Source organism: Dermacentor albipictus, chromosome 1, assembly GCF_038994185.2.
Source record: "Dermacentor albipictus isolate Rhodes 1998 colony chromosome 1, USDA_Dalb.pri_finalv2, whole genome shotgun sequence".
Classification (NCBI taxonomy): Eukaryota; Metazoa; Arthropoda; class Arachnida; order Ixodida; family Ixodidae; genus Dermacentor; species Dermacentor albipictus.
This window is the reverse complement of record NC_091821.1, coordinates 424,067,898-424,080,636: the sequence shown is the minus strand read 5'-3', so window position 1 is coordinate 424,080,636 and position 12,739 is coordinate 424,067,898. Positions and strand designations below refer to the sequence as shown.

At 53.1% G+C, this 12,739-nt stretch overlaps 1 protein-coding gene across 4 annotated transcripts in view; it reads left to right on the top strand.

The window, feature by feature from the left end:
- RhoGEF3 (Rho guanine nucleotide exchange factor 3) overlaps positions 1–12,739 on the top strand; it is a 424,581-nt gene that overhangs the window by 224,879 nt on the left and 186,963 nt on the right. For all 4 annotated transcript variants that reach the window (XM_065425752.1, XM_065425737.1, XM_065425728.1 and 1 more), the window contains one exon: positions 9,735–12,737. In XM_065425752.1, the coding sequence (XP_065281824.1) occupies positions 9,753–12,737 (2,985 nt within the window). In that variant the 5' untranslated portion in view covers positions 9,735–9,752. The remainder of the gene's footprint in view (positions 1–9,734; positions 12,738–12,739) is intronic.

The following is a 12,739-nucleotide window of genomic DNA, read 5'->3' as shown; positions in this document are numbered from 1 at the left end:
TTTCTTTCCTTCTTTCTTTCTTTCTTTCTTTCTTTCTTTCTTTCTTTGTCTGGTCAGGAAAATGACACGGCTTAGTTTTCAGTCTCATGCGTAAATCAGGCTTACTGCAAGTGATGGTGGTTTTTGTCGGCGTATTACGCGAGTCGTTTCATTCGGGAAGTGCACGGATTTGTCGGAGAATCTAGCCGTCCTTTGTCGCATGTTATCTGGTCGTATCTTGGGCTGGTGTGTGCCATTTATTCTTTGCTCTTATTCAAACCTCGTAAGATAGCCTTCTTTTTTTTATTCCTACTTAACTTTTTTTTTTCAGCGCGAGCTCATTCGGCTTCTGCACAATTCCCTGCTGGTACGATTGCTTTCGCCTTGCTGCCTTCTGCTCGAAAACTCTACCGGAAAACACACGCGCCTCGCATCCACTCGTAACCGCCCAAAGAGTGCGTGCCGGCCAGGTGTCTCGAAAAACTCAGTCTGGCCAAACTTATCACTGTCGGAGGTCCAGTTGAGAATCCGAGAGGAATGCAACACGTTGACTCGGCGTCTAGTGAGCTTTCCACTGGTAGCTCGTGCTGCGAAATTAATATTTAACGTTCGGCTGTGTCCCACGGCACGAACAGAGGCGAGGCCTTTCGAACTTGCCGCGGTACAGTGACGCTTTCATCTATAAGCGTAAACACAACCTGCAGCAACGCACACAACACCGCTGCTCGGCTCGTAAAGTGCGAATCACACTTGTGTGGAATGTTCAACCGGCCGATTTGGCCGCCATCTCTCATACGAACAGTCTAAACGCCGCCGTAAGAATATACCCGCATACGTAAGACTATACGTTCGGTCCATGCGCTAAAGAACCAACAGATATGCGGTAGCTTGCTCCGGACACTTGATATGCGGCACATGTACTGGACGCTGATTCCCGAGTACGTCTCTGTACTCGAGAATGTGTACAGCGCGGGACACCCTTGACAGCAGCAGCCACAGAAGGAGATTGTCCATCGTATATGTAGGTTGAGGCGTTTGAACTCTCAAGCAGTGTTGGTGTGACTCACGGCGTATTGTTCTGAATAGGATGGCCAAAAGACATCCTCTGCTGCTTGCATTCCACGTAAGTAAAATGGTTGAAGTATCGATTTAAACGAAACGTATCCATAGGGAACCTGAAGGGCATCCAACGAATGCTTAGTTCCGGATTCGCAGCATTCGTTCAGACGGCCTGCTCGAATTCATCGATGCCTTCATTGACCTTATTTAATGCCGGAAAGACAACGCCTCTGTTTCTTCCTTTCATCTGTCTGGCTTTCCTACTTTTTTTTTTTTTGTTCGGGTTCTAAAGTATCGCCTTCGTGCTCTCAAGGCTTGCCGAGTTCAGTTATCTTTATCTTTCGACAACACCGGGCAACAGCTGGCCATTCCTGTGCGCGGAGAAAAAACGCCGCACCTCGTTGTCATCGGCGCCCGCCGCGCGCTAACGAGGCGCCTTTGTGTCGCACCCCATCAGCTTCGAGTTTCAGCGCGCGAGCTATCCGCTCACTGCGCACACACTGGATCCGCGAGCCCATTGTTTTCGTCGCAACGAATCCGCAGCTCACCGGGGACGGGTTTGTGTGTCAGCGAGCTTGCCCCGCGTGCGCGTATCTGCGCTTATAACTTTACGCTGATTGGCTCCGTACTTGAGGCGGCGAGTGGACTTCCTCGTTTTTTCAGCCCGTGCACGTTTCTCACTGCGACGGATTCGTGACTTCGTTGCCGACCTGCAAAAACAAAAAAAGAAGGAGAGAGGGAAATGCAACGACATATTGTTTCCTCGAGTCAGTTCTAATTGCCGACCAACCGTAGTGAACGGGGAAAAATTCTTTGTTTGCTCGAATGCCGCCGTCACGTGGCGAGCTCAGGAGTATCTCTAGGCTCCATGGAATACAATTCTAGTGGACCACAATATCTCCCCCTACGCGGGGCTGACGCGTCCTCCAGTTTTATTTGGCAAAGACCACCTTTGTTTACCTAAACTGGCGGTTACGAACGACGTTGTCTAGTAGTTTGCGTTCGTGCTGTACCCGGGATGGCGACGTCTTGAAGAAATGGAAATGTCGTCGTACTTCACGTGCGTTTTTCTGTGGCGACAGAGACGTCTCACGCCTACGATTATTAATTTTCGCGAAAACCGGCGGCGCAGTGACTTGATTTAACCATTTTCTGGTTGGAGGTCGATGTCTGCACCGCGGTGGGCGAAAGGTTCGACAAGTTGACACAGCTGGCGCTTCATATCTAAAGGTAGCCCAAATATATACACAGACATGGTGTTGAGATTGTGCGGCTATAATAGAAAGCTAGGATCTCCGTAAACATATCATCCTTCCCGGAATACCGGGTTACCACAGACGTTTACGTCAGGGGGCACTTTGGTGGCGCCATCTTGCGGCTACGTAAATGCGTAAATACTTAAATTTACTCGTACAGAACAAATTTTTTTTCTCTGTAGTATCCCTTTAATTTCATTCGAACATTTTTTTTTTTTTTTTGCGACCATTCGGTGCTTCCTGTTTCCGTGATAACCTATATATTTCTCGGTAGTTTTCATCACTGATAGGCGCCTTGGCCCATATACAGTGTGTTTAGCTTAACTTGAAGCAAGGATTTAAAAAAAAACGTGGTTAATCGCAGCTGTGTGAAAACAACGACATATGCGGTGTGGCGCTCCTCGAAATATTTTTTTTGATACCGCCTAATTAGTTAATTCAATTAGACGAATTATTAAAAATGTGTAATACTCACTTTTGTGCCAAGTGCGATTTCTTTGCGTTGTTAGAGGGAGCTCAGAAACGATCGATCCTTTTCTTTTGTGGCAAAGTGCATGCTTCGCGGGGATCTTTTTTCGGTGCCTAAAGAAAGCCCGGGAAATATGAGATCAAACCACGTGACTGCGCTCATGCGCTATCGTATTGCAGCGCTCTCAACCGTGCTTCGAGCGAAAGAACCGTGCGCGCGCACCGTGGTAAAGTGAGCAACCGCGGCTGTAGGAATCGGCTTCGCAGAGCGTCAGCACCTTCCACGACGGCTCGTGGAAAATACTGGTCGCCCTCTTTGATAAGCGAACGGTCCGCGCACTCGTTTCTTTCGTTCGAAGCACGGTTGAGAGCGCTTCAATACGATAGCGCATGAGCGCAGTCACGTGGTTTTATCCCATATTTCCCGGGCTTTCTTTAGGCGCCGAAAAAAACCACGCAGCATGTAAGTTGCCACAAAAAAATTTGATAGGTCGCTTCTGAATCCCCTCTACAATGTAACGGAACACACTTGGCACTAAAGTGACGGTTATTTTTTGAAGCGAAAGCTTTACTGGCCGCGAACTTGCGATTCCGCCGCAGCGGTGCTGCGTGGAGGCACATGACGTCACAACGCGCGCCTCGCCGCGGATATTTCTCTCTCGTTCCCTAGTCACTACTGCGCATGCGCCACTAGTAGCACCGAGCCACAGGTGTTCCGCCGCTGTGCAGCGCCGCGCCTTTCTGCTGCCGCCGTTTGGTATGACGTCACACCGCGTTCCTCGTCGTTGCGCTCGCCTCCGCTCGCTTCCCCAGGTACGTTGCATGTCTGATAACATGTCGGAGGATTGAAAAGGAGAGTTCGCGTGCGCCGCAACCACAGTTGAGGCGGCAGTATGGACGGCGACAATTCTGATAAGCAGGAGGAGGCCTGGAATTGTCGTCAGAACTAGCTGAAGAGGAAACGAATCGCCCAGGAAACAGACGAACAGCGCGCCGAACAACTGGCTAAACGCCGCAACAGAGCTAGACAACCAGACTAACCTGGACTTGCAATCACGATTAACCAAGGCTAACCATGCTATGCCTTAGCTTTCGCTACGTATATCCTGGCATATATCCAAGCTAAGCCACTGCCATGTTGTTCTTAATTGATGTTAGCTAATGAACTAATTAAGCAGGATATAAACGCTGTTAAGGCGCGCCACGAGACGGCAAACCATATGCCGTTGGTTTCATTCAGGTGCAGTTAACCACTTTCTTTCAATCCATTGTTAAAGTTCAGTGAAACAGCCTGTGTATTGGAAATGGTGTAACAGAAGGCACGGGCTCTCTGCCTCTCCAACTGGGCACGTATAGCTAAATCTATCTAGAACACGGGAACTACAATTGCAGCGACACACCCTATTCTGCCTATCTGCTGCTGTGAAGCGTTATTAAGGTCACAAGCGTTGCCAATCATTCCTTTATTTATTGCTATTATTGGACGCGAATATTCATGCGACGCAAAAGTATTTTACTGCCAGGCAGTGGTGTTGTGCCTCATCTGTACCTATGCTTTAAAAGCTAAGCTTTGTTTTTCCCTGCCACCCCGGGCGAGTTAGGCGTGCCAACTGCCTTGCCGCGTAAACTGGGCTCATTCCGGATGCTTCGTAATCAACGGTCGTGAGTTGGTGGGCCGGACCATGTCACCAGTGCGTGATATGCGTCTACGCGAGCGTCTGTATGTACGGCCTTCAACGCGGACCGATCCTGACAATGCTACTGCATTGCAGTCGCTCAGGTTTTAGCACGTGGGCCTGGTTTCGTTGCCTATATCTCCGGGTTTGGAGTCGGGTGTCTCGCCGACTAGGCAGCAGCCGAGCGTCTCTCCCACACAGCTGAGGCTCGAAGAGGGAAAGTATGAACAGCTGTGACGTGTAGCGGGGAGGAGTTCGGAGAGGAACCGCTTGCGTAGTGGCTCATGCTCGTACATGTGCAGTCGCGTTTAATATGAGCTGCAACACGGTGCCCGAAGTCGAAGGGAGCCCCGAGACATCTGCGCGGTGGCGGCGCCGATGGACATAGCACAAATTTGAGAACACCGTTTCAATTACTGATATTTGCTGCACCAACTTTTTTTGTAATATGTTGGCGCCACCGTGCAGTCTTGAAGTCCCTTTTGCCACGAGCAACTTGTTGCCGCTCACATTGAACGTTACTGTCGGTCACAAATGGCGTTCCTGCAGTTCAGTGCGACCCTGGAGGACATTTTCCAAAGTCTCGATTGGCAGGTATGTTTTTCGAAGGGGTGTGGACGCGTTAAATGTCGCGAGCGTTAATTTTTTCTACACGTCTCAGTACACGAACTGCTACTTGCACTTCGACTTGAACCGCGAGACCAATAGCGTCTTGGTGTTCTCAACGGGATGGAAGCCGTCCAGAAGCGACGCGTCCACATATTCGCAGCGTGAGTGCTGCGATCTGCATAATCCTTTGTTGTTGTTGTTGTTGCTGTTGTTGTTGTTGTTTTTTGTGATGATGCTGATGCGTATCGTTCCTCGAGTCCTGATCGCGACCTAAAGACGAGTTCCGGGCGGGCGAGACGGTGAACCTTTGTTTTAGTGCATGAACGGCGCTCTTCGAGCGTTGCACGGGGCGACCGAGACCGACAGTTCTCACAGTCAGAGGCAAAGGTGACAATAAAAGCCGTAGCAATAATAAAAAGAAATCATTCATCGTTTAACCCGCGCGCAGCCTCGAGAAATGGGGAGCTTGGTTCCACCACCAAATGCTCAGTTCCATGTTGTATCCTTAGACAAAGCCTTTTACGCTTTTGGTATCACGACTTTTTTACTCCTTAAACAAATAGACAATGCCCGCAACTCACAGGTTACTGTATCACCGTGGGGACACAAAAGAACCGCTCACGTTTTCTAAGCTTACGCGCATTTCATTCTGTTCTTCTTTATTTTACGCTTACTTCTGGTTCTTCGTTCATTCCCGGAGTTGTCAGCACCACATTTATTCGGTGTCGTGATTGCCCCGTCGGCAGTATAGGGTGACCGACAGCTTTGCCTGCGACGGACCCGTGCAGGCAGGAATTTCGAGGTGGAGATGTTCGGAGTCAAACGTTTTGAGTTCGCCTGGCGGCGGTGCAGCACGGCCTGCTTCGCCGCTGCCGAGGTTCAGCGTACGGCAGCGGTCCGGCCGCGCCCGGTGATTATACGGCGTCTCGCGCACTTTCTCTGCTCACGCAACCGACCGAGGGGGGACAATGGACAAGCGCCACGCTTGTCTGCGCCGGACAAAGTCAACCGAGCCCCGGAGATTGGAGAGCGTGGCGCGACGCGGGAAGGTTAAGCGCCTCTCGTTCCGCGCCTTCGTCTTTTGAAGGGGTGCCTGCGCGCGCGCGCGCGCGCTAGCTAGCAAGCGGGTTGGCGCTGATAGAGAGAGGGTCGAAGGAGCACGCTGTGCTTTCTTGCTCTCGCGAGGTGACTGAAAGGACGTTTCGGATGGCTGCGTGCCACTGCCGGTCTCTCCTTCGAAAGCTTTTGCGCGCCGTGGTGTGTAGGAGCACTGCGCTAGCTGCGTTCACGGTTGACGGAAGAATGTGTCCGCCGACCCCCGTTGTTGACGCGTTATCGCCGGGTTCACGCCACTCTGGACTGTTCATATATATATCTTTTTTGGTTGCGTTGCTCTACTATAGGGAGTGTTCTTTCTGAAAGCTCTTGTTGTTTTCGCGTGTTATACCCACATTTTTCTCGTCAGACGCCAAAACGGGGGGGGGGCTGTCTCGAAAACGAGAAAGGAAGAGGAGAAGTGAAAGGAGCAGTAGCCGAGCAAATCAGAGTTCACTGGAATGCCGTGAAAGCACGATATTCCTTTTTCTTATACAAATATTTTGTATGAGAATCGCCCTCACGTTGTTGAATTTGGTCTATCTGTGCCTACTCGACAATTCTTTTCCTGCCATTTTTTCGTCGTTTCTTTCTTTCTTTCTTTCTTTCTTTCTTTCTTTCTTTCTTTCTTTCTTTCTTTCTTTCTTTCTTTCTTTCTTTCTTTCTTTCGCTTCCATTTAATTTCTCGTCTTTTATCGAATTTAATGCGCGAGATATGCCATGGCCTGAACAACGATAATGTTGTGCGCCACTGCGGGTCGTGTTCGCGGTATTACGTGGCGGGGCACGCGGTCGCACTGCAACCGCTAGAAACAACGCGGGAGCTCGCAATTTCAGTGTTTTGTGAGTGGAAAAAAAAAAGAGAAGAAAGTTTTCTTGTGAGCGCAGGCAGCAGGTGGTGACATGAAATTCCGTTTCGATGAACATCAAAAGCCAGTTCCATCAGCACCCGTACGGAATTCCACGTGAGAGAATGGAACGTTTATCGCAAGACAGTTGCGCAACGAAGGCGATGAAGGCGATGAAGTAGAGCCTTGCTGCACATAACATACTCATGTGAATGTATGTTAACTGGTAACGGCAATGCTAATTAGTCTCGCTGGTTTGTGAGGAAATTTTCCGTTGTAGAAACGAACTGGGGCGTTATTTCACCGTGCGTGCGTGCGTGCGTGCGTGCGTGTATGTTAGCATTCCTAGTTTCCGTATCTTTGTTTCTTTTTTTATATATTTGGCCTAACGTAGGGAACGTGTCCATCGTCAATTTAGAATACATGTCCTTGACTAGAAAGTAGTCTCGCAGAGCTCCCACTGTCGTTAACAACGCTGGCCTCGCGTGTTGACCATGTCTGTGCCGTTGTCTGGACACTTTATGCTAAGCAGCACATTATCACTAGCGTATCGATATTCCGGGGTCGTTTCATCGACGCCGCGAAAGGGGAGTGGAGTGATAGATATACAAGACGTGCGCAGTCATTGTGACTCTGTACTAATAGACTATCGCGCTCAGTATGAGCTATACAACGCGCGAGCGCTTTTCTGTGCGATTTCGCGCTGTAGCTCATGCTGAGCGCCTTGCTGCGTTGCACCGAACTCGAAAAAAAACGTGCACAGATCCTGCAGAACTCGCTCTGTTTCACCCTTTTCAACGCGAGCAGTGAATAAGAGAAAATGTATATAAAGCAGTAATCATTCTGGTACGTCGTAGGGCAATCACATTCTTTACTTTTCCCTAAAAAATGAAGAAAAGAATGAGAAAGTTAGACTGAATTCTATTGCTTTCCTTGCACGGTAGCAGGCCCGTTAGAGTAGGTGAGCGCGAAAATTCATGCGTTCCGCAAGAATATTTTGTGAGCGAAAAGCATTTAGCACGTGCTTAACGGGTGCATTCCGAAGCGACGACACCGTTCGTAATTCTCATTTGAGTTCACGTGGCTGGGCGACCTTTCGTATAGCACGCATAACCTCCCCCACTAGTATTGCCCAAAAGGCTTATATCTATACTTGCAGTTTTCTAGCTTCTCATAGCTTCCTGAAACCACTGGTAGACTTGCTAGTCGTTTTCAAACTCTTACACCTGAGCTTACTTCACTAAGCCGTTTTATAAACACCAACCAATAAACTATTTTTCTTTTTCCTAACATGTGTTGTGTTTGTCTCTTCGTTATAGCGAAAAATGTGTGCTGTTATCATTTGCTTTAATCGATGTCGCAGGTCCAGTTGGTTCTTGTTTGCAAGGAACAAATTATTGCAAACGTTTAAAGAAATTAAAATTATATTATGAGGTTTTACGTGCCAAACCCACGATCTGATTACGAGGCACGCCGTAGTGGGGGACTCCGGGAATCTGGACTACCTGGGGTTGTTTAACGTGCAACTAAATTTAAGTACACGCGTGTTTTTCGCGCCCCACCGAAATGCGGCCGCCGCGGCTGGGATTCGATCCCGCGACCTCGTGCTTAGCAGCAAAACACCATAGCCACTAAGCAGCCGCGGTGGCTATTGCAGGCTTCCACAACGGCAAGACCAGATGCACAGGGACAGGCACTGTCCTGCTTATTCCGTCTTGCTTTTGTCAGGGTTTGCATTACTAGTTTCGTCTCAACTTTGTGGCTCTATTCGGCGCATTCGGTGCGTTGTTACCGTGCCTTTATTAAAGCTATAAAGCATTCGCGGCTTTAAAAAAAAAAAAAGTTGTTTTGAGCTATAGCGCCGAGCGCGGAACGAAGGGACCACAGTGACGAATGACAACTACGCGCGCTTACACATAGTTCGTGTTTCCTTGTCGTGCTTCGAAAGGCTAAGTGAAGCCAGCGACTCGCCCAACCTTTCCGATCCTTTCAAGCGGTTATATTTACTCTCATTTTTCGTGTACAGTTTATATGTCGCAGTCGTTATATTTGGCATTTACAGTTTCGTTGCGTGTTTTTTTTTCTTCTCTGGAAGTGAATGCCTGTAGTGTGGTTAAATTGCTAACTCAGCGGCTTATTTTTCCTTGGATCTCACTCTGCAGTTTGTCGGCCTGTCGCAGAGTTGGGGCAAACATTGGCAGGAAACGGGTGGCGGCAAATAAAGAATACGCGTATATATCAGTACCACGCGAGCACCTCGTTCGGGGTTTCAGCAGTGGTGTACTCCTATAAAGCTCTATAGTGCCCTTCCTATGCCGCTATTGAACCTATAAAGTTACTGGAGGAAGTCTAAATCTAAAATAAGAAGACGAAGGCATTGGCACACGCACGACATTTCGTGTGCTTGTTGGCAATCCATCATAGCTAGAGTGTTGTCGCCTGTATATGGTTTCTCTCGTGACGACTAACCTCGAGTTTCGGTAGCCAAGCGGGCAATGAGGCGTGCAGCGCAGCGTATATATGCTCGGAGCACAACGAAGTTAGGAAAGAAATACGAGAGCAAATACATTACCAAAGGCCCGTTAAACGCCACCGGTTGTGTAGAGCTTCTCTGCGATCCATCACTATACTTCGTCCTTGCTTTTCTAAATAACGTTTCTTTTCTTTCCTTTCTCGCTTTTTTCCGAGTTCCGCTCGTGTCCCGACTGCCGGCTTCATCGCTTCCTTTTTTTTCACTGTCGCAGGCGGGGCTGACCGTCACCATGTCGTCGTCGGCGCACGCCGTGGACCAGGCGACGCTGGACAGCATCGCCCGGAACCGGAACCGGCTTCTCCGGCTCGCCGACAACATCAAGGTGCGTAAGAAGCCCGGCTCCAAGCGGGGCGCCATCGACCTGCGGCTGGACCCCGGCTACACCAACATCGAGCACCTCGTGTTCGGCACGTACCGACCGCGAACGTCCATGCCGGCTGCCGGGAACGCCGACCCGCCGTTGCCGCAACCATCGCAGCCCCAGCAGCAGCAGCAGCCCGCGGCGGCGGCGCCGCACTTGCCGCCGGAGCCGGTGTCCGTGCTGCTGTCCACACCTCCGCCCACGCGCTGCGAGTGCAGCGCCCACAGCCCCCGGCGGCGCGTTCCGCCCTTTGGCGAGCAGCAGGGAGCCGCAGCGTCGGATGACGCCTGCCCCGCCGCCGCGGACCACCGAGCCAGCCGCACGGAACGGCCACCGGTGGCCGGTCATGCATGGCCCGCGCCGGGATCGTCAACCGGAGGCGCCCAACACGACGCACCAGCCGCTGCGGCGGCGGTGAGCGACGCGTCTCACACGCACGGCGACATGTCGCGGGTGCTGCCGCAGCCTGCCGCCGCGGGATGCGCCGACGCCGGCCGCAGAAGCAACTCCAAGAGGGTCGCCCGGTCCGGCTCCCTGCAGGCACGAGCGACGTCGTACTGTAGGCACGACTATGAGACGAAGCCGCCGCTGTCCTCGTCCCTGTCGTCGCACCCGCCGGGAAAGGCGGACGAGGCCAAGGTCATCCAGGTCGACCTGCAGGCGGCGTCGAGACCCAGGCTTCGCGAGCCGCCCGTCGTCTACTCGCTGCACCCCACGAGCGGGGACTTTGCCGCGCGCGAACTGAGAGTGGTGAGTTCGAGTGGTGCGTCGCAGCACTCGGCGATACCGAAGCCGAGGACTCGCAAAATGCCAGTCGGGAGCGGCGGCCAACAGGAGGGTGTGCGCTCGCACGTCGTCGTCGACGCCCGCGCGAGGAGAGCGCCGCAGCAGCAGCCGATCGTCGTTGCGCCTGCGACCAGACGCCAGCCGCCGCCGAGGTCTCATTCGATAAATTTGCGAGACGTGCACGTCCAGCCGTCGTCGTCGTCGTCGTCATTGGTGTTCAGAAAAGCGGCCTCGGTGTCCGAGAAGATGCCCGTCAAACCCGTCACGATCCCCGTGATTCGAAACTCGTCCATTCATCGGTGGTCGACGGGTCCGAAAGCTTCGCAAATGACTCTGCCCAGGACTCGGCCCAGGGCGTCCGAAGAGCGCGCGAAGCCAGCCAAGAATGGCGTCAAGTTCGCGGAACCGCTGCAGGAGTGCAGCAATGCGGTCTCCTCTCCCGTTCGCGTATCTACCGTGCTGCTCAACGGAACAAAGGGTTGTGACGGCAGAGTTACTTCTGGAGCCAATGGACCTGGTCGGGACTCCGCCGTAAGTGCCGTTACAGTGGCGCCGCCGCCTCCGTGCTGCAGGCCACCGACGCTACCGCCCAAGAGTTCTCAGGAACCCGTGCCCGAAATCGTGCCAAAACCGAGACAGCCCGCGGTCTCCCGACGGCAGGTTGCCCCTCCGCCGTGCCAGAACACCAATCTTAACGGGGACCGAGCTACGCTTCTCAACGGTTCCACCTCTGCCAAGTTGCCTTCCACTGCATGCACGTTCTCCCCGAAGCCCGTGCCTCGAAAGGACGTGAGACCGGCGGACGTGCTCCCGCTCTCTCCTTGGCGAGGCGTACAGTCGAGGCCTCCTCCTCCTCCGCCGACCGGCGACCCCGTCGTGGACGCCTTGTTGTTGGCCAACACGTGCATCTCGCCTCCCGGCATGTTCAAGGACCGCGACATCACCGACCAGTCTGGTTTCAAAGCGCCACCGCCGCCGCAGCTGACGGAATCGACGCTGTCCCGGTGGGTTGGCAATACTAGCCGCGAGTCCGCGAGGCTTCTAAACGAACTCGCCATGTTCGCGGAGTCCAAGCTGCCCAGTCGGCTGACGAACGAACCGCAGTCCAGGAGCGGACTAGCGATCGGCGCGGCCGAGACCTGGTTCGACAGCCTGCGCAAGGACACGTGCGAGGAGCCCGTGGCGGCGGCGCTCCAGTCGCCGGTGCGCGAGGTTCGCGACAGCACCTCGCACCTGCTGCCTTCAGCGTGTGGCGTCGCCGCGAGAACCGCGCCGTCGCAGAGTTCCGCCTGTCCCGGCAGCCCGTCGGTTGGCAGGGCCTCCAACGGCAAAGTGATGGTCACCATGCGGTCGCATTCCACGGAGGACGCGGCTGAAGTCGGTTCGGACGATGTTCGCGCCTCGCCGCGGGTCCGAAAGTCAAACTCCGCCGCCGGTCTCGCTGGGGAGTCGATGCCCAATGGCTCTCCCGCGACGTACCGGTCACCGAGGCTGATTAACGGCGGATGTTCTTCTCCGGCCCACGCGCAGTTGTACGTTCACCAAGGCTCGCCTCTTCTGCAACGCCACCAGCAGCAACAGCAGCCGCATCACCCTCAACCCGCGGGTTTCTCGCCGACGCGGTCGCCGTACCGCAAAAAGAGCACCGGTCAGCCGCCGGTCGCAATATCGCCGAAGGTGTGGATGTCGGACATTGAAGAGCGGGACGAGAACTCTTCCTCTAGCGCTGCAAGCAGGGTCCCCGCTGAGCAATATGAGGACCTGGACTGTACGTTGATGCAGTCGTCGCAGTCCTCCTCCTCCTCGTCGACGTCGTCTAGCAGCACCATCTCCGAAAGCAACGGGGTGAGTGTCGTTGTGCGCGTGACCAGCTGGGACCAGAGGTCGTCGTCCGCGCCTTCGCTGCCCACGGTGGGTCCGCAGTCGCCCACCAGGTCGTCGTCGCTTTCGGCCGAAAGTCGTTGCTTCGCGGTGAACGGTAACGTCACAAACGGTTATCTCTGGATGCCCAAGTCATTCTCCGAGTGCAACGGTTCATTGGACTGCGACGCACTGCTGCACCATAAGGT